The following is a 23,141-nucleotide window of genomic DNA, read 5'->3' as shown; positions in this document are numbered from 1 at the left end:
CGACATGAATGTTGTCCACCAGATAGCAGTACTGACATACCAGATAGTTGTACAGATGCACCGTGCTGCAGTAATGGCACAGCCACAAGAGAAAGCACAGTGTGTGTTATAGTTTGCAGAAACTAAGTAAGTAACAACTGTTCAAAGGAATTTCAGGTAGGAATATGGTAGGAATGCTCCAAGTGACATCAGCAGTTCTTGGAAATAGGAAGTGTTTTAAAAGGGCGCAGTAGGCCTACAAATGCGGAAAACGTGGAATGAATTCAACTGTCTTTTCAACGTAGACTGAAATATTCAGTTTGTAGTGAGAGTTGTCAATTAAACATTCCTAAAAGCATAGTGCATGATGTTCACAAGAGATTGAAAGTTCATGCTTGTAAATTGCAGCTAGTTCATCACATCCAGCCTACTGATAGGCCACAAAGAGTTCAGTTTGTGACCACCATGTTAGACCTCATTGCTGAACATGACAACTACCTGCAGAGCATTTTATTTTCTGATGAGGCAATGTTTCATGTGCATGGAGTTGTGAATCACCATAATTGTCAGGTGTGAGGGTTAGAAAATCTGAAACAGCCTGAAAGTCAATGTCTAGTGTAGCATCATGGATGATCACATTGTTAACCATATTTTTCCATGAGGAGACAATTACGAGTGCAGCATACTTAGATAGTTCCCCAGATTGAGAATATGGAGGACTTCATTTTCAAACAGGATGGAGCCTGCCACATTATTATTATTTGAGACCTCAAGGGAGTTAAGGACCTCAATCGTGGCAGGCTATAAATCACCCAAACCAGCTGTCATGCCTTCCCTTAAATTCATTCCCACCAGATGCACTCACTATCCCTAAGGGCAAATTATTCCACTTACTCACTGCTCCATGACAGAAAAAACTAGCTCTTACTCCTTTCTTGACTGCAAACAAACTTCCATGGACACCCACCTTCCATATAACAAAAAATTTCATCAAATATAACAAAAAATTTCAAATAATCTTTGTAACTCTTCTTTGCACAATTTCCACAGCTTCTTTATCCCCTTGGAATGTGGAAGACCAAATGTGCACACATTGTGGTCTTATCAAAGCCTTATAAAAAAAAAAGGCAAAATTACTTCCTTATCCTTAGATGTCAAGGTTCACTTCAACATCGCAATTATCCTCCGAGATGTATTTGCAACTTTTGCTATGTGACCTTTGAACTTCAAATTTCTATCAAACATTATGCAGCAATTGTGCTCAACAACTGATTCCCAGGAAAATGGATAGGCATAGGTCCCATTGCTTGGCTACCACTCAGTCTTGATTTGACTTCAATGGATTTCTTCTTTTAGGACTATGTAAAAGACATTGCATATCAAGAAAAAAATTAAGTCCCTTGCCCACTTGTGCCATAGAAGCAATTCCTATGGATATGCTTACCCAAGTGTGGTGGTCTGAGTGTGGAATTCCATTTTGATGTCTGTAGGACTGTAAATGGTGCACACATTGAGTTACACTAACAGTTAATCAAACTTGTGACATGACCTTGTACTTTGAAAATATATGCTACATGCCACATACATTTCTACTTCAAAATGTCATAAAATAAATTTCATTGAAAACCACAAAGTTCTTTTTCGGACATCCTGTATATCAATACCTGTGGTAGAAAAAGCCAGCAAAAACCCGAAATGTGGATAACATGCAGCTGGAATAGATGATATTTAACCAGAAATGCCTAAATATGAAAGTATTACTAAATCACTTAAGGAATTGAACAACATAGATATGAATATAAATTAAATGACACTTTAATAAATATTTCCGATATTTCGGCAACATCACGTTGCCATTTTCAAAAGGAACTTACAAAAAAAAAAAAGGCATGTGCATGTATGCAATACAACACAGTAACTGAGAATGAAGAGATGAAGCTATTGTTCTCCTAAAAGTCCTGATGGTGCCCTCTAGCAGGCTAACTGTGTTCTTAGATGTTGGGCCAAAGGTCTGCAGATGTAAGCCTTCCAAATTTGGGGCAGTCGCATACAACCAAGTTTGTTGAGATTTGGAGAGTTTCTTAGGGCTGAGGCTGATTCCATAAATAGTCTTTCGAATTTGTATTTGCTACAGTGTATTACTGTAGCTTTCTTCCACAGTATTCTGTGGCGTGTATCCAGGGCATGGTCTGCAAGACCAGAATGGCTGTACTTGTGAAAACGGATGTAGTCCTTGTGTTCAGAAATTCTGATATTTGCTGTCCTGCCTGTTTGGTCAAAGTAAGACAGTTTACAACTGCAAGGGACCTGGTATACACCAGGTAGGTCTAGGGGAAGTGGTTGTTCTTTGGTGGAGCGAATAAGGGATGCCAATTTTCTGTAAAGCCTGTAACAGGAGGTCAGGTCATGTTTTTTTAAGATTTTAGTAATTTTTTCTGACGTGCCTCGGATGTAGGGAATGGTGATGGATTTAGAGTAATCTTTGTTGTGGAGGGGGGGGGGAACTGTGGTTTGTAGGTTTTAATATTTTCTGGATTTTTTTTTGGGGGGGGGGGTGGGTAGCCATTGGCTGAGAAAGTGTTCAGGATGTGATTTAGTTCAGTGTTTAGGGCCATGTTATTAGAACAGATTAGTTTAGCCCTGTTGTATAGTGTTTTCACCGCTTCATATTGTTGTTGTGTGTGGGGGGGGAGGGGGGATTGTTGGTGAATGTATCTGCCTGTATGGGTGGGTTTTCTATAAACTGAGAAAATCAAGGTTCCATCAAGCTGGCAGGTGACTAGTGTGCCTAGGAAAGGGAGGCTGTTGTTTTCCTCTTTTTCCAGGGTGAACTTGATTCTGGGGTGTTGGTTGTTTAAGTATGTTAAGAAGGAGAGGAGTGTTTCAGGGCCATGTGGCCAAATAGCAAATACATCATCAACGTAGCAAAGCCATATGGTTGGTTTTTGTGGGGCAGAGGTTAAGACTTTTTCTTCAAAGGTCTCCATAAAGAAATTGGCCAAGGGTGGGGAGAGTGGTGAACCCATGGCTGTCCCCTCTATTTGTTTGTAGAATTTTCCCTGCCAAATGAAATAGCCGAGTTCATTGTGAACTGAAATAGGGCTGCGATATTGGGAGAAAATTTAGCTTGGATTGGCTCTAAAGTTTCCTTGAGTGGGACATTTGTGAATAAGGAGGAGACATCAAAGCTGACCATTATGTCAGTATGTTGGAATGTAAGGTTTCCTATGCTGACTTTGAAGTGGGCTGATTTTTTTTGTGTGATGGTGTGTTGCCAGTATAGTGCATGAGTTCTTTGGCCAAATGTTTAGCTAATTTGGTGTGCCATTACATCCCATCCACTATGGGACGTAATGGCACATTTTCTTTATGTATTTTTGGGAGTCGGTAAATACAGAGGAGTATAGAGTTAAACAGCTTTAATCTGTTGGTAACTTCTACAGGCCAAGAAGTGACTTTCTTAAGGAGCCTGTGAAGTTTTCTAATTTGTGAGTTGGTGGGATTGTATTCGATAGGGAGGTAAGTAGCCTGATCTAATAGAAGAGCATTAAGCTTACCTGTGTAGGCCTTTTCGTTAAGTACTACAGTTGCATTTACCTTATCTGCTTTGGTGATAACCAATTCTTTATTATTCCTCATTTCCTATAGAGCTTTATGTTCCTTGTTGGATATGTTGGTTTTTGGTGGTCTTGCTTTGGAGAGGACACAAGCTACATCCAGTCTTACACTGTTGGCAATTTGATGTGGAAGGTAGCGGATTCCACGTTCAATCTGGATCATAATATAATATCCTCACTAGGTATTTTTCTGGGAGCAATGGCGAAATTGTGGCCACGTGAAAGCGAGTTGAGTGCTTCAGGGTGACTGAAGAAAGGTTGATTACGGTGTTGGTAGCAAGTTTTGGATTGACGGTAGAGTTCTTTTTTAATTTTTCGAATTTTTTTATCTGTCGGCCTATTAAAGTGTAATTTAATTTATATTCATATCTACGTTGTTCAATTCCTTAAGTGATTTAGTAATGCATAACCAACGTATAAGCCTGTCTACAAGAATAAACATGAAAGTATTTAAAAATTTTACAGTAGCTATATTGCATAATTCAGGAAGCCTGGTCAGAGGATTAAATTTCAGATGATTGCAGCCAAGCTCTCATAACACCCATCTATAAAAGTGTGATTATGATTACAGAGAAATTTCCCTAATGAGTGTGTTCCTGGTAAGGTTGATGCAAGCATTCTTAAGAAAGGACTAAGAAAAATTGTGGAAAGGAAATTGAAGAACAAGCTGAGTTCCAGCCAAACTGAGGTTGTCAGGATCAGATCTTCACTAAATACAAATAGTTGAAAAATCATGGAAATAAAACAAAATCTGTATCTACGTTTCGGATCTGAAAATGACATGTGACAAGGTGCCAAGAGAAAAGCTGTTCAAAATGCAACAATTATGGGACATTATATCAAGGAATATGGAGTCTATATTTGAGTTGTAAGTCAGCAGTTAGAATTGAAGGAGGAACAGGAAGATGGTTTGACTTTAAATTAGGTGTGAGACAAGGATGCCCATTATCTCCACTGTTATTATCTATATGGATCATATTATTGGGGAAAGTGGCATTAAAAATGATATCAAGACTGCAAATGATATTAAGCTCTTAAATAAATCGAATAGAAGTCTACAGGATTCCCTAACTAAATTGAATAACTGCTGTAATAAATTTGCTATGAAAATCAGCCATAAAAAAAAAAATAATGAAAATGGGTAGAAAAAAATGAAAAAAATCAAATGCATGCCGAATGGAGAACCTATAGAACAAGTAAAACATCTCAGCTATTTAGGAGCAATTTTTAGTTAAGATTCCATATTAAATTTGGAAATAGATGACAGAATTAGCAAAGATAGTATGGTATCAAATGAATAAATTCATATGGAATAAGAGAGAAATTAGTCAAAACACTAAACTAGCTATACAAGGCAGTGTTCAAAGCAATTTTAATACATACATTTGAGAGCAGGGTTAGAAATTAAACACTTAATCAAAGACTGGAGACCACCGATATGAGTTCTGAGAAAGAGAGGAGTGAATAGATGACATCAATGGCTATCATAAGGATATCAAGAAAGAACTTCATTTTGGAGTAATAATAGTGACCAATTCAGCAGAATACTGTCCATGAAGCATCTGTAGAGAGGCACAAGGCAAAAAACAGAAATGTCTATGAGAGAGAGAGAGAGGTTGAAGTGGATATGTGAGAGAGGGATCATTAATTAGCAGGATTGCATTCTTCTGGATATAATCAAGCAATCTTAGAGGGAATTTTGGTGTACAACCCCAAATATGGGAGATTTGAGCTTTGTATACATTTCACAGCTGTGAAGTAGCGTCTTGTGCAAAAAAGTACAAGTTTTTTGGTGGCTGCAAAAGCTATAGTTGAAATGTGGCTGTGCTAGGAAAGATCAGGGGGTACAGATGAGTCCAAGGAGTGACAAGTAACATTTCTGAAAAATTTTGTATACCCTGAGCCATCGGGTGTTATGAGAGAAACTGTTTAGCAGTAAGTATCACCTTAAAAATTTTCATAACTGCTCAATGTTGTTGGTTATTTAGAAAAATGTCAACCAGCGAGTCTTAAATGACAGGTTATTTTCTTAATTTTTTTTTTTTTTTTTTAGTGGTGAAAAAAAAAAAAAAACTAACTTTTGAAGACTGGTAAGCAGCCAAGTTCTACCCTTAGTTAATCACAAAAAGGAGGAGTATGGTAAACAACTTCTGGTCTCTAACACTTTGAGTGCTGTGACTGTTTTTCTTTTATGGGATTAGAAACCTGATTTTTTTGGGAGAAAAGTCCTGTTTTTCCAATGCCAGACTGACTAACTCAGGAACTGAATGAAGAAAGGATTAATAAAAAAGTTCCAGTAGTCGGTAACTAGAATCAAACTTTTAATGCCTTTCTTCAGGCAACTTGGTACTATGGATGCAAATACCATTTCTACAGGGCTACAAAAATCAATCAATTATAATATAAATATTTCATAATAGCTGTGTCACAATTTATTATGGCAATACTTACCCTCCAGCTAATTTACAAAAGGGAATGTATGAAAGATAGGCCAATTCGGGAGTAAAAACTTCACGCACTTCTTCTAGAGCACGTTCTCTGGAGGGGGTGATACCTAATTATAAAAAATAAAACTGGCTGAATCATGAAATAACACAGGGGTTTCTATAAAGAAGCTAGAAACTAACCATTATTTTTTCTCCACTATGGGTAATTAAGTAGAGAATAAAAGAAGAATAGAGAAATAAAGTAGGTGTTCATGTCTGGGGAGGGAAAGAGTGTCCTCACATCCCATTCCAAACATTTGGGTGTGAATGTTTGGAATGGGATGTGAGGACACTCTTTCCCTCTCCAGACATGAACACTCAAGTGGAGCAAGTTAGTGTGTTTGTATTTATGTTTGGCCTCCCACAATCAGCCTTGTGACTCCATGAAAGTCCTGAATAGCAACAGTCATTTTCAAAAGAGAGTGGCAAGTAAGAAGGTGAGAAGTTTTTTTGTTTTTTTTTCCCATGTAGATTATTGGTTGGACCATATTGCCTGATAGGGTGGTAAATGTGCAGACAGTCAACAGGTTTAAAGAATGACGTGATAGTTTGTGCAAGATGGGCTTCCCACAGTCAGTCTTGTGATTTCGTGGAGGTCCTGAATAATAACTAGAAATAGAGGCATATAGAAGAACTGCAACCATAACACAAACATGGAAAAATACTGAAGATAGATTTCTACAGTGGGATTCTTGTGAAAATGTATTATCCATTTGGTACATTTTGACAATCAATTACATATTTGGATGTATCAGGGAAGAAAGTAACATAGGTACATGGATCATCAGCAAAAGAAAAATTAACACAAATCAGTCTAGTTGATAATACTCATGAATAGTTATTACTTTATATCTGATGTACAGTACAAGAGTGTAAAATTGCAACAGCAGTCATCAATATGAAGGATCAAGAGTCATGTATCTGCTTGTAAATCCACCTCCTGTAGATAAACCCACAATGACAACTATAATAGTGCTAAGAATGCAAATATCAAATTGCTTTAATTCTGGAAGAAAAGTCAGAAAAGCAGTGTCTGACAAATCATATTTCTTGCTGGTCTATAAGTGATAATTGGTTTGATTGTGTTACAACCAAAGAAACTAGCCTATGAGGTCACTGTACTGTGTCTGTTAATTGCCCATATTCTTCAGGCTGGTTTGAAGGATAAAACTACTTTCAGAAAAGAAGATTCCTGTCACACAAGTCTACAGTGATGAGAGGACACTAGGATGTGGAGAATCGCGTGAAAGCATGGTATGTGTTACATCCAGTAAGGAAACTGTTAGTAATATCTAATATCTGAAACATCTTCTATTGAGAACAATGCACTGATCTCATAAGTGTTATGTAAAATTCCAACTGCTTATGCTTAAAAGTATAGTGAACCTGAGGTATTCAACAGTATTTTAGATGATATGCAAATAAAAATGCAGAATTTTGTTTGTGAGATGAACAAAATTTTTAAATATCTTGAATTAACAAATTAGAATAATCAGATGTCTGGTTTCAATTTATTTAGTGATGCATAATTATTTTTAAAAACTGTTTTAAAAAAAAAAATCTAATTTTTGGCAATTTATTTTTAATATTTTAAAAACTGTTGTGTATCACTTTGGATGGGTTTCAGTGTTGAATCTATTCAACAATAAATAAGACAATACATAAAGTTGGCAATATATAAACTTCAAATAAATATGATGAGAACCACTGGTTTCACCCTCTTCAGAGGGTTATGTTAGTTTAGGCATGCAGGATCCTATAACTCACAGTTAAGTGCTTCTATAGTGCACCTCATGAGAAGTGTTGGTGGTGACAATGACTCTTGACTGGAAATGCACCTAATTAATGCTATAAGAAAGTTAATTCATCTGCATAGTTTCTATGAAGAAAAGACTTTACAGAGGTGGGAGGAAGTACCTTCTGGTTTTTGATTTTAATGCTTAACTGTATGTATTTGTATTGTTTGTTCAGGTGGTTAAGGAGAACATTTTAAAGTTTGGCAACCATGATGGCTAAATAATATCAATCAAGCCAAACTTCAGGTTTGAAAGTCAAGAAATCTAGAGTATGCTACTTGAAAGTTTCCATGTTAAAGTGGGCAATAGGAGATAGAACTGAACTCATGATTGTACCTTCTTTTAAAGGCCGAGAAAATTTGCTTTATTGTTGGATATCCAAAAAAAGTAACATTTTAAAAAGAAATCTCTTTCCATAATTAACACGAAATATGCATTTTTTTAAATGTTTATAATTGTAAATATTTTTAAAATCCTTTGTTAGATAAAACAGAATGCATATTTATATTTTTTTAACAAGCAGAAATAATTAAAAAAAAACAGTGAAAAATGAAAGGAGACACTATGCACAGCATATCAGGAATAATAGATTGGTTGTCTGTTTAGATTACATCAAAGCAGCTAAGATTAGTTGCTTTGAAGTTATCTAAACATCAAAGTATCTAAATATAAAATTAAAAATTCCATCTTCTGTATTAGTCTAGATTAATTTTCTCTAAATTTGTAATGGTGAACAGATAATGCGCTTCGGTTGGAAAGATCTGAGTTCAGTTTCTGTTGTGGTAGTGAGTGAAACATTCATATCATCTATTAAAAATTTCTTCTTCTCTCTTCCATCATCCATGTGGATGATGATGAGGCCGAATGAACTCTTTCCTTCTGTCTGTCCCGGAAGAGTCTGAACAATTCTGTCCAGTTTGGTGTCGCTTGTTGTGATTTAGTTTTCAGGTCCTCTTTCATTTTGTCTATCCATCTGATTCTGGGCGTCCTTTGGATCTTTTACCTTCTGTCATTGTATTCAAGGCTTTAGATGATAGTCTTTCTGTTCCCATTCTGGTCACATGGCCAAACCATCACAGTCTCCTTTCTTGGATTTTGTCTATTATTGTTATTTCTTGTTTCAGTCGTTTCCTTATGTCTTCGTTTCTTAGTCAATACAGCAGAGATACTCCAAGTAATCTTCTTAGCCAACCCATTTCATTAACTAATAATTTTTTCTTTTCAGACTTTTTGAGATTCCAGCATTCACTTCCATAAAGGAGTATTGGGAGGACCATTGTTTCATAGATTCTTACTTTTGTTACTTGTTTGATGTCTCTTGACTTCCATATTTTATTAAGTCGTCCAAAAGTTTGAGATGCTTGACTGATTCTTCTGTTTATATCTTTTATAATTTCACAATTGTACTCAATAACTCCTCCAAGGTAGGCAAAGTTTTCTACCTGCTCTAGATTCTTACTATCAATTTCCAGATTGGTGCTTCTTTTCTTTTTCCTATTTGCATAATTTTTGTTGTGTCTATATTTATGTTTAATCCAGATTTTATCAGACATTTTTATTTACATATTATTTACATTCCTCCTTTATTTTATCAGAAATTCACTGTAGATTTTCTTCTGTGCTTGCAAGTAATGCAATGTCGTCTGCAAATTTTAAATTTGTCACATTTTCCCCACATATTTTGATTCTGGAGTCTTCATTGTTTATGGCCTTTTTGGTTGCTTCTTCCAGTGTAAGACTGAACAGCTCTGGTGACAGATTGCATCCCTGGTAATTTGCATTCAAGTAATTTGGCCAGTTTATAACCATACACGTTTATGGACACAACCTTTTTGTATGTGGATTCACAAAAAAAAAGGCACTTAAAAGTTGGATCCTGCCACCTTCATGTGAGATGCTTCACTTACTTCTACAACAGGAATCAAATTCATATCTTTCCAACTAAAGCAGATTATACATGGTATGCTAAAGTTGCTGATCAACCGTCAAAACTATTCGCCTGACCTCTTGTGGAAAAAAAAAAAACTTACCAAATCAAAGCTAGAGTCCTATTTTATTATTATCTATTAGGTTATAAAATCGAATTAAACTGGAGAGCAACATGTTCACACAAAAACATTACTTAAATAAGTATATATATAAATTATGAAAAACCAATATGGATAATGGCCAATAAAGTTGAAATAATTGCTTAGAGTCCTAAAGTCAGAGTTTGTTGGAAAACTAAGTGGGCTGAATTGTGCCATCCAATTATTATGCCACCATTATTGTTAAGATTAGGGTAATTAATCAAAATTTCATAAGCTTATTTAAGTTTCCATTCATACCAGGTTTTTGTATGATGCAGAGAACATGTACTTTTCCAATCAATTTGGTGAGGGCGTTAAGAGCATGATCTGAGAGGCCTGCTTCTCTAAGATTGTTAAATTTAATGTACATGTCATTTGTGTTCTTTCTTTATGGATAGGGATTGTACATCCAGTTTCCCCATTAGAAGGCAAGTTAGAGGTGCAACAGATGCAATAAACTCCAGGGTGTGCCAATGGGGAGAGAGGATCCTTAGAGGAGTTAAGTATGTTTTTTAATTTTAAAGGTGGTTTAAAAGTGGCATTAAGATTATAATGGTATAGAATTCTATTAATTTTTTTCTGAAAACCCTTTAATGTATGGGATAGCTATGGTTTTACTGTAGTCTATATTATTTTTTGATGATGAAGTTTTATGAAGAACTTTATTAATAGTATTTTTGCTATAGCCATTATTTATAAATTTATTGCTAATAATTTGTAATTCTTATTTAAGAGCTTGTTCATTAGAGCAAATTGTTATAGCTCTGTTTTTAAGGGTGTTAATGACTCAAGTTTTTTTTTGCAAAGGCTGATGATATAAGTTAGCATATATATATCGACCATTGTGTGTAGGCTTGCAGTAAACAGTGAAGGATAGACTGCCTGAGGGAGGACGTGTGATCAGTGTATCCAGGAAAGGAAGCGAGTTCTGATTGTCAATTTCAATAGTAAATAGAATGCACTCGTGTTGTTTGTTCAGATGGCTATGGAACGTTTTTAGCATTCAGCAGCCATGTGGCCAGAAAATGAAAACATCAACTTGGTATGAATGCAAATTTAAATAAGCCTGTGAAATTTTGATTAACCACTTTAATCTTAACAATAATGATGGCATAAAAATCCCAAGAATTTGGATGGCACACATTCAGCCCACTCCGTTTTTCAACAAACCCTGACTTTAGGACTATAAGCAATTATTTTAGCTTTATTGGCCATCATCCATACTGGTTTGTTGTAATTTATATAGGTAACTTATAAAAGTAATGTTTTTGTGTGAACATGTTGCTCTCCAGCTTAATTTAATTTTATAACCTAATAAATAATAATAATAACAGGACTCTAGCTTCGATGTAGGAATTTTTTTTTCTCCAACAGAGGTCGGGCCAATAGTTTTGATGGTTGATCAGTAACTTTAGCATACCATGTAGATTGTAGTGCAGCTTGTTTCTTTGTGTGTGTGTGTGTGTGTATATATATTAATATATGTGTGTGTACTCCAGATGATGACCTTAATGTAAGGTCGAATCGGCGAGCATTTATTTTTTGTTTATATTAAACTAAAGTTTTACTTTAACATGATAGCTGTTTCCATAATTTTTATGATGTATTCTGATCACCATGTAAGCATGAAGGAAAGGATAAAGCACATTATTATTGTCAACTGTTTGTTAAAAACACTGAGGAAATTAACCTAGACCATAGATGGCGAACCTATGGCCCGCATGCCAGAGGTGGCACGTCCGAGAATTTTGCTGGCATGTCAATGATTTACAGGTGATATCCTTTTATATGCTTATATATATAAATAACATAAATCAACTAATGCCATTTATTCCCTTATAGGGAGTAGGTGAGGCTTTTATACCCTATCTCACTTTTGGAGACTGAGTGGGCAGTTCAAGCTCCAGCGGTAGCCAATCAGAAATAGCTGGCCCATGTCTATCATAATTATAGCAGCCACCGATCAAGAGGCTGACAAACATGTGCTGCCATCTCCTGGTACCTCATCCTAACAAGATATATTACTGTCTGAAGTAATGTGGGTACTACGGTCAATTTTCTTAAGTTTATGGGAGGAAAAACCTGCTTGCCCGTGCCAGAGATCGATTAACTCGGGAAAAAGTTCCTCCAGTCGGCGACTAGACTTGAACTGAAGTCTAATTTCGAGCGACCAAGCACAGAGGATGCAAGCACCACTTCCACTGAGCTACACAGGCCTCTATGCTTATAGATTATTCACTTTTTTTTTTCATTGTTACAATACGTACAAGTTAAATTTTGTTTTTTACACCAGAGGGTAGCTATGAAGACATGCATATGATTGCAGTATTAAAAGATCACGTGACCCAAAGACAAAGGCAACTGAAAATTATTGAGTTGAAATGCTAATTCTCTTCAACCGAATTCTATAACATCTGAAACTGTCATAACATTCACTACATATTTCTTAGTTTTAACACATTCTCGATGGGTGTCGTTCATCGTTCTGACGGAACATCTCATTAACAGAGGCTCAATTCACACAAAGTTTCTACCCTTAGTTGAATTTTATTGATGCTTATTTGCATTTGAGCTGGCATGGGAATTCACACATGCATTATATGGCGTATTTCAATTCGTGGTAGAATTTTTTTTGAAGTTAGCCTTTGTGAGCTGTCATAATGACATAGAGAATTTCAAATGCAATAAAACAAATACTTATTTCATGTAATTGAAAAATTTGACAAGAGTTTTTGTGTTAGATACTGTGTTTCAGGTGCAACATATGGTTTTGATCAAGTCTATACTGCATAGTTTCTGTGAGAGGGAGCATGTGATTCATTAGTTAGCACCATTTTTATTCCAGCTGTCTGTGATTGCACTATTTGTTAGGAAATATATTACACAGACTGCAAAAGGCTCTGTACCTTATTCAGGGATAAATTAAAACTACTTTTTCTTGCATCTGCAGTATAAAGGCTGTTGGGGAGGGTGTATTGTACTGCAGGGAGCGAGTTACTATCGCCTTGCATGAACATGTTTAAACATTTTCTTGTGCGAGATATAACTTTTAATGTCTTTTTTCGTAAAGTAAAATCAGGGTTGCGAGTTATTTTCGAGTAAATATGGTAAGCATTTCGCCAACAAGTTGACATCTTTCTGTTGCTTCCCCTGCTCAGCTAACTTCGATGGTGAGTTACAATGCATAAATATTTTTTCAAACCAACATCATTAAAATTAAAAACCAAGCTATTTTAAACCTGGTTTTACTGCATTTCCCTAGTAAGCAAACAGACAAACAAGTCAAGTTTGCGCCTGCACGTATTGGAAGTCTAGCTGACCCTCAAAGTAGTGCAAGACCAAGGCAACTCTTGGTAAACGTAGAATAAGCTCTGATCACTAATCTTAATATTTACCCTTAATGCAAAGCACATCTCCTGGAGGAGATGTATGATGTTTTGCATTAAAGGCAAGGGGCCACCACCCAGACCGGTTGCGACCTTTATTGAGGTCTCATCAGTTGGAACCAGACTAGAAATACCAAGATTAGTAATACAGAGATTCTACCCAGGGTAAAATACTTTCTACATCATTAAAATTAATTTAATAATACAATTATCAATTTATGATGAAGAACATTATAAATGTATATATAAATAAAATAGGGTGCTTAAGGGTCAAAGCTGTATAACTGAGAGTAGACCTCCACATAGCCTTTAAAGGAATGCGGAGAAACAACCATGAGTTCTGACTTAATTTCCAATCCTCACCTTCTCGTGGTGCACCCTGTTGGGTATCTACCTGGATACTGAACGAACGAGGATGGGCTGGCAATTTGGGAATTAGCCGACCAAATTGTATTCTTATTGATTAAACCAAAATACAAAATGATGGTACAGCATGACAAAATTTCATGCAGGCTGGGGCATCGCCCAGTTAATTACCAGTTGTTTTCGGCAGGGAACCAGGGAGAACAGCGAAAAGTCAGCTACTGGAACAAATCTGAAAAGACATCCCAACTCAATATCAGAGTTAAAGATCGGTACTATCAACATAAGAAGCCTGAATGGAAAAGAAATGAAGCTAGCTGAGGAATTAGATAAGTACCAGATCGACATAATAGGTGTGACTGAAACAAAAAAGACAAAAACTGGCAAGATCTTTCTGAGCAATAAATACAAAATGTTATATTCAGGCAGTGACAATCGAGGAAAAGAAGGAGTAGCCATAGTATTCAACACAAAATACGAGGCTAATCTTCTTGAATGGCAGGCAGTCTCAAGTAGAGTAATGTGGGCAATTTTATGAGAATGGGGAACTGGACAATGAGACTTATTTGTGCCTATGGTCCCACAGAAGTTTCTACTAAAGAGGAATTTTTTGAAGTTTCAGAAAAAGCAACTGACACAATGAAAAAGGAAAAGTTGGTCCTTGTTGGGGATCTAAATAGCAGAGTAGGAAATTATTGTGAGACATACAAAAATATTTTGGGAAATTTGGAGAAAAGAGCAAAGTTAATAATAATGGCAAACATCTGTTGGATTTCTGCACAGGACATGGACTGGTTATTACTAACACCATCTTCCAACATAAAAATGTGCACAAATTCACATGGAGAGAAGAGGCAAGGAATAAGAAAAGTCTAGTTGACTAAGTTATTGTTGACAGTGATGTTTTCTCCCTGGTGCAGGGCACCAGAGTGTACAGAGGATTTGAAATTGGAAGTGCTCACTATTTAGTCTTGAGCAGGATAAAATTGAATTTCATATCGAAAAGAATAACATGTAAGAAAGTTTTAAAGCAAATAAAAGTTGAGCAGCTCTTAGATGTGAACAATTGACTAAAATACACAAAGATTATTGGGAAAAAAAATGTTTGAGAACAGGAACCAAACCTTGAAGAAAACCCTGATTGATTCAGCTAGAGAGGCATGTGGTGAAGTTGTCTGCAAGGATGGAAAAATTAGAACTCCACGGTGGACACGGGAAATTAAAGAGGCAGTGAAGGAAAAGAAGAAAGCATATCAAACGTTCCTGGCAAATCAGTCAGCTTGTGCTCTTAGAGAATACAGAGACAAATGTAAGAAAGCTAAACACTGTGTAAAACTAGCTAAACAAAAGTCAAGGAAGACTTTGACACAAACATAGAAAATAAATATCAAGAAGGTGGCAAAATATTCTGGAGGTTGTTAAAGAAGCTTAGGAATGGAGGAAAGAGTGCTGTAAAAGCAGTTAGAGATGATAAAGGTAACATGAAAAAGGGAGAAAAAGATATCCTTGAAGTATGGAGTAATTACTTCGAAAAACTGCTAAATGAAACAAGCAGTGATGACAGCACAGTGGTAAAAAACACTGACCAGGCATGAAATGTGGAAAGGCAGCAGGAGTAGATGACCAGAAATGCTGAAGTATGGTGGTATACAAGGCTTACAGTGGCTGCAATGCATAGTTCAGAAAGCCTGGACACAGGAACGAATTCCCAATGATTGGAGTAGAGCTCTCATAGTACCCATATATAAAAAGGGAAATAAAACTGCATGTGAGAATTACAGAGGCATTTCCACCTACTGAGTGTTCCCGGTAAGATATATGCAAGTATACTTGAGAAACGGTTGAGAAGAATTGTGGAAGAATAGCTTGGTGAATAACAAGCTGGATTCAGGTCAAATAAAGGCTAACAGGATCAGATCTTCACTTTACGACAAATAGTGGAGAAATCATGGGAATATAACAAAGATCTGTATTTAAGTTTTGTCAATTTGGAAAAGGCATATGACACGGTGCCAAGGGAGAAGCTATTCAATATGCTACAGTTATATGGTGTCAGTGGGGCATTATATCAAGCAATACTTAGTCTTTATTTGAGTTGTAAGTCAGCAGTTAGAATTGAAGTACAGGAAGATGGTTTAATGTTAAATCTGGTGTCAGACAAGGATGTACATTATCCCTTCTGTTATTCATTATCTATAAGGATCACATTATGAAGGAAAGTGGTATTAAACATGATATCAAAATTGGAAATGTTAATGTCTGCTCTTTGCTTTATGCAGACGATATTATACTTCTAAATAAATCTGCTACAAGTCTGCAAGATTCACTGACTAAATTGAATAATTGTTGTAATAGATATGGTATGAAGGTCAGCAATAAAAAGACAATGAAAATAAGCAGAAACATTGAAAATGTCAGCTGTGTTGTGAATGGAGAACCTGTGGAACAAGTAAAATATTTCGGCTACTTAGGCACGATTTTTAGTGAAGATGGTAAATTAAATATAGAATTAGACAACAGAATCAAAAAAGCTGGTATGGTAGGAAGTCAATTGAATAAATTCATATGGAATAAGAGAGAAATTAGTGGAAAACACTAAATTAGCTGTATACAAGACAGTGTTCAAACCAGTTTTAACTTATGGATCTGAGAGCTGGGTCAGAAGTAAAACACTTGACCAAAGACTAGAGACCACAGATATGAGAATCCTGAGAAAGATTAGAAGCATAAACAGATGGCATCAAAGGCAATATTATATTAAAAACGAGGATATTACGAAAGAACTTGACATTGTCAGTATCCATGAATGCGTTAGCAGAGCTAATCTCAGGTAGCATTCTCACTTAAACAGAATGGGCGAGGAAAGATTGGCAAAACAAGTGTTCTCTGCCAGGTTGGCAGGAAAATGATCCAGAGGAAGGCCAAGATATAGGTGGATTGATACGGTACAAAGTGCCTTAGACAATAGAAATATATGATCTGATAATGTTGGGGTCTTGACAAGTAACAGACTGATTTTGAGGAAAATTGTAGATAGGAAGTTAGAGTAATGATGTAAATTTTTAATGTAGTACTATCATATCCTGTACACCCCTTGAGGGTACATGGCAGGAATTTGATGATAATGATATAAATAAAATATTTATAAAATATATATTATAAATAAATTAAGTTAATTAATTTTCTATTAATTTTTCTGCTACTGAAAACTGCCTGGCACATCAGTAATTTCATTTGTATATTTTTGGCATGCACACATTAAAAGGTTCACCATGACTGACCTAGACCAATGCAGAAGGTGAAACCTTTTTTCTTCTTTTACTTTTTTTTTTTTTTTTTAACTAGAATTCACATATTAGAGGATGTTCAATGTAAATGAAAGAAATTTGTGGGGAAAGAAGAAATTTGCTAACAATGGATTTGGAGGGGGAGGAAGATTGTTCCAAAAGACATCAGATGACACAAATAAAAGAGGACAAGTAATTTGTTCTGAGTCTGAAGATGGACTGTGTGGAGAACAGAGAAATTACTGATGTCAATTCTGATGAACAGTAACCACCAAAATATTTGTAGAAAATGGCATGTAGATGATAATTGTTTGCTGCCTTCAGAATAGTTGAAGATGGGTTATTTCGAAATTGTAGGATAGATACGATGGAACAGAAGAGAATTAAAAGACAACACAGAACAGGAGAATGAATTGATATCTAAATCCAGACATGACTCTTCTGATTGATGACATTGGAACAAAACAAAAGCAGTATTGTTTGGAATTGTTGGGGGAGAGAGGGAGGATTATTTAATAAGATGATCAGTTGGAAGAAAAATAAGAGGCCAAAAGATTGTCTTTTCTCATGGGTAACACTGCAGGAGAACTACTTAAGTAAAAAGTAGTAGAAGCATGACCAGACAAAAGTTACAACCTACAGCTTTGGAAAGAGACTAAAAAGCATAACTCCCATTTTGGTCTTCTCCATACATTTGGTTGCTCAAGAAATATGTCAAGAGATTACTTCTTTTGTTGGAAGTTTTTCCACTTGGTTATACTATAAATTAAATATATCAAGAAATAATTTACTTGGTTTAATCCTTCATCCAAGTGTAAGCAAACAAAGTTTGCACCTGAAGTATTTTCAAGGCTGGGACAAATCATATATAGATGCTAATGACTTCACATCACTTGCCTTAGTATCCCATAATGCCCCTGTCATGAAAATACTTCAGGCACAAACTTTGTTTGCTTAAACTTGGATAAAGGATCATACCAAGTATATAATTTCTTGATATCTTTAATTTATAGATTCCTTCTTTCTCCTTAACTTCTTCTATCCCCCTCAACAATGAGACTGGATGTAAGATTGTGTGTGTGCATACATATACACAGATTGGACATAATGCCAGTTTTCTACCTTTGACTCTTTCAAAATTAGTTTTGGATGTGTTGATAGTCTACTTATCGGGACTTTGCTTTGGTATAAACAAAAAATGAAGATGGAGATTTTGAGGATAGGTAACTGCAATATGTCTGGTTCTTCTCTGTACATCCTTGCGCACTTCTTGGAGAACCGATGTGTAGATATGGAATGATAATTTAAAGTGGGATGAAGAATAAATGTTTCTATATCAATAATAATTGCTTTCATGATACAATTCAATGCAAATTGTTTGTAAGAGAAAACTTAAGAATCCAACCAAATGAAATGAATCACTGAAGTCTAAAAGTTTTAGGTTTCTTTGCTGTGGAATCCAAATACTGTTTCTGGCCACTTTGAGCATCCAATAAGCAAAACTGTGATCTGGGACTGAAAAAGTTCCATGCTTGGAATGTTTTCAATATGCAAACCTTTGTTTACAAAGGTTTGCATATGATTGAAAGGAATCAAGAAAACACACACACACACACACACACACACACACACACAGGGCTCAACAAATTATGCAAAGTCTAGTCTGCAAAATTTTACCTCTATTCATGGAGCAATTAATTCAATAATAGCTCCACAATAGTGTTGAACCATGGTTGAAAAAATATATATTTTTTTTTATTAAATAAAAAAATATTTTATTTTGTCCAGTCTGCACAAGCTCACCAGTTAACAAGATCTAATGGCCACGGATGAGTGTACTTCGTGTGCACGCAAATATTTAGGTTTGCTGAGTCTTGACAATTTTCTATTCCTGAGATGCAAGATAATATTTTTTCAAATCCTGGGAATTCCCAGGACTAGAATAAATTTAGCACACGCATTTGAAATATTTAGAACAAAAATTTTTAGAAATATTTTAAGAACATTGTCATTATTGCATTTTTTAATATCTTTCCTAGATATTTCAATTATAAAAGTATTTACATGAATATGATCAAATACCACTATTTTTGTCCATTTCAAAACTATCTGCACTATTATCAGTTTTGGATCTGTCACTTGAGTTTTCATGAATTTCATAAGATGTATCAATGACTGCTAAATGAATGGCATGATTAAGGCAAGTTAAATTTTTAACTGAGTTTCCAAATATTTGCATCACCCTCAATCCAAAAATTTGAAAACTTCCTGGAAATTTCCAGGTCAAAAATCCTATATTATATATATATATACACACACACACACACACACATATATATATACACATACACATATATACATACATACACACAGTAAAACTCCTTGTTTACACTTTTCAGAAGACTGATGGAAAAAAGTGTAAATAGCAGGAAATGTAAAAAAACATTTTTAAAAAAAAGGCTAAAAAGACGACTTACTACTAGTATGCGAGTCTACATACTCGATTACAAAATTTAATAACTGCAAATAAATGAATTTACAATCACTTACATTTATCTATTTAAAAAATCTTTAATTGTTGATTGTTTTTGCTTCTCTTTTTTTTTTTGACATAGTGCCAGATTGCTTTGTATTGAGTTCAATGCTTGACATGTTTTTTACTATCGTGTTCAAAGTGGACATGGAGAGTCCAAGATCTTTTGCTAAATGCACACGTGTTCAGGCATGGCAATCTACACGTCACAGAATTGCCATCGTTTCTTCTACCGAAATACATTTTCTGTATTTTTTCTCCATGTTACTAACATGGATAATCCACCACCGCAACTTGAAAGCAACTTTCACACGCTAAATTACGTAGCAGAAATTCTGCAATATCAATTCGTACTGCAATTGAAAAATCATGGTATCGCTTATCACTACTGCAAGCGTGCAAGTCACCGTGATGGTGGAAACAAAACTACAGCTAAAAGCAATGCCATCTTGGAAAAGAAATGCGCAGATCTCCACAGAAATCAATTTGAAAATCAGTATTGCCACCTGAGAGATATATATATATATATACATTGCTTGGTAAAGCTGTCTTTTAAATGTCCTTTTCTCATATACAGATGATGTTTTTCCTATCTAGCTCCATAACGAAGACACATTACTTACTTTAATTACATCCACGAATTTACTATTTAAATTTATTATGAAAAAAAGACAACAAATTGTCCGTTTTAGATATTCTGCTCCTTCATTCGCCTGGTGAACGAAGGAGTAGTATCCACCAGGTGAATTAATTACTTCGATTTATCGAAAGCCTACTTTCACTGAACACTATATTCAACAGCAATCCGTTCATCCATCACAGAAGACGAATTATAAAAGCTTCATTGCAATGTGCTTATAACATTTGTTCTACACCTCAAATATTACAGCAGGAGCTCTTAAGCATCAAATGATATAAGAAATTCAATGGTTTCTTAGATAGGGCCATGCAACAGATTTTTAATTCCCTGTAATCCTAGTATGCAGAGTTCCAATTTGTTACATTTTTGGGATCTGAAAATCTGTTTCCAGATTTTTTAAATACAAATTTGTGACTACTTTTCTTCCTATCAACAAATTAGTAGCATGGTTTACATGTTCAAGAGATAAACAGTCTCCTCTAGCTCTCCCTGGTGTCTACCAAGTGATTATTATTATCCGAGATCTCCGGGGAGTCAAGGACTCATCAAGGGAGACTATAAATCGTGATTTCCTTATCCTTACATGTCAAGGTTTGCTTCAACAATGCAATTATCCTCTGAGCTGTATTTGCAACTTTTATCCACAAATATGCCAAGATCGCTTGCCACTTCAGTTTCTTGTAGCATAACCTCACTAATATAATATGAAACTGGCATATTATATTAGTGGAGTTATATAAACTTTTGTAAAGTGCATAAACAAGTGTAAAGTGCATAACATTACACTTAACATTAAACTGCCAGCCATTTTCATTTGCCCAAATCATTACAAATTCCTATTCAAATCATTTTGTAAGTGCTGAATATCAGTAGCATCCCTGATTGCAATACGCCTATCTTCACATCACCGGCAAACAATTGTACATCTGATGTTAGACCCTGCCTGATGTCATTAATACATACACTGAACAATAATGGCCCAAGGACTGAACCCTGAGGCACACCAGTGGTCACCTTAAATCTGGCAGATCCAGACCCACTGTATACCACTTTTTGACATCTGTCAACCATCCCCTCATCCAAGCCAAGAGTTTATATTCCAATTCCATATTCTCCAGTTTATGCAACAGTCTTTCTTCTGGTATCCTATCAAATGCCTTAGAAAAATCCAATGTTAATCATGGTGCATCCATTCCCTTTATCCAATTCGGCCATAACACTGTTATAAAATATGAGCAATTTGCTAAAACATGACCTTCCTTTAGTAAACCCATGCTGCTCCTTGCAGTATGTTTATAGCATGTTTGTAGAGTATAGCATGTTTGTCTACCCATTTCTGTATAGAAGTTCTTACCAACTTCTCTAAAATCTTCATTACCACACCAGAAATACTGATAGGTCAGTAGTTAGACACATCAGTTCTTGCACCACTTTGTACCATGGAACTAACATACATGCCTTCCATTCCTGTGGTATCATTCCTGACCTGAAATTCAAGTTATACAAACATGTGAAAGGCCTAGCCAATTCGGCTGATCTTTACTTTAGCAAATGGGCTGATATTTCATTTGTTCCTGTAGACAAATTTTTATCCAGGTTATGCAACAGCTCTTCAACCTCATTTGCATGAACCTCTAAACTCTGCATCCAATGTAGTAGTAGCACTGTGCACTATGTTACACACACCTGGTTATATATTAGTTATATCTTAGCAAAGTGAGCACTAATTAATTGAACAATCTCATTAGCTTCTGACACTAGAGTACCATCTGCATTCAATAAAGTTATTCTACCACATTCGTTCCTTCTTTTGCTTGTGGCACAATGATAAATTTTTTTTGGATTGCCTTTAGCTTGCATAGCGAATTTCTTTTCATACTCCGATTTAGCTTTCTGCACAAATACTAATTACTTTTCTGGCCTGAGCTTTATATATGTCATAACTCCTCTCACTCTTATTCTCACAATATTCTTTACACATCATCATCTTATTGGATCTCTTGCTTAATAAGGTTGCACATCCATTTCACTCCCAACCTATTTATTCTTTGAACACTAACGATGCATTCAGATACCATCTCATTTAAGCACTTTTTCTAAGATTCCCATGCATTTCTGACATTTTTCCCATTCAGTAACTGATACCATGGGACTAAAAATAATATTCTCCTAAGTTGATCATAATTTCCAGCTTTGTAGTAAAGCATGTAACCTGTTTTGATCAGAGCATCGATACAATTATATACTTCCCTAGAAAGCACAGCATGATCACTGTCCCCAATTGGAGGTAAAACAGCCATATTCTTAACGGAGACCCCCCTTCTAATGCTACAAATCCAACACTATCTGACCTCAAGTTCCTTCTTTCGCATGTTGCTTGAGAAAGTTGTCTTGCAACAATACAATAAATCCTTCTTTCTTATCATGAGATCTCTCGTTAACCCAATCAATATTTGGGAAATTAAATAAGGCTAAATTGGCAATGCATTTCTTCATTCCCTGAAACTGAACAGCCAGGTCTGTAGCAACACCCCACTATATATTTCATTCTGTTAACCTCCACTTCACACCGGATAGACTCAAACTCGCCACTATATGAGACATTGTAAAGTTCGATGTAGCTTAGAATTTTACAAGCACTTTACATCGACTGTTACAGAAGTCACATCTCAAAAGATAATGTTATAAAGTGTTAAATTAACCTTGAATGTACACAGAATGCCAAAAGCCAATAATCCGATGGGAATTAGCTTGCTAAAAGTTTGTAAACAGAGAACATCCAAATTTGGTAAAAACAAGAGTAATGCTTTGTCTTCGGAAACTTTATATTAATTGCTCTGACTTTGTGTATAAGAAACTTGTTTACAAGCGCTGTATGAGACCACCTTCAAGGTCAATGTTAAAAGGGTCAACACTGATCAGACAAGGTTCGCTATTGGAAAAAACGGATTGTTGGAGTGCACTTAGGAGAAGAAAGAAATAGTG

At 35.6% G+C, this 23,141-nt stretch overlaps 1 protein-coding gene across 2 annotated transcripts in view; it reads right to left on the bottom strand.

The window, feature by feature from the left end:
- Positions 1-23,141, bottom strand: part of Wdr81 (WD repeat domain 81) — a 369,840-nt gene that overhangs the window by 94,383 nt on the left and 252,316 nt on the right. For both annotated transcript variants that reach the window (XM_090398673.1, XM_090398674.1), the window contains one exon: positions 6,048-6,150. In XM_090398673.1, the coding sequence (XP_090254799.1) occupies positions 6,048-6,150 (103 nt within the window). The remainder of the gene's footprint in view (positions 1-6,047; positions 6,151-23,141) is intronic.

The sequence above is a fragment of the Typopeltis vanoorti genome, chromosome 10 (genome assembly GCF_054136105.1).
Source record: "Typopeltis vanoorti isolate ZY-2024b chromosome 10, IOZ_Tvanoo_1.0, whole genome shotgun sequence".
Taxonomy (NCBI): domain Eukaryota; kingdom Metazoa; phylum Arthropoda; class Arachnida; order Uropygi; family Thelyphonidae; genus Typopeltis; species Typopeltis vanoorti.
The sequence above is the reverse complement of the archived record's forward strand: the minus strand, read 5'-3'. Positions and strand labels throughout refer to the sequence as shown.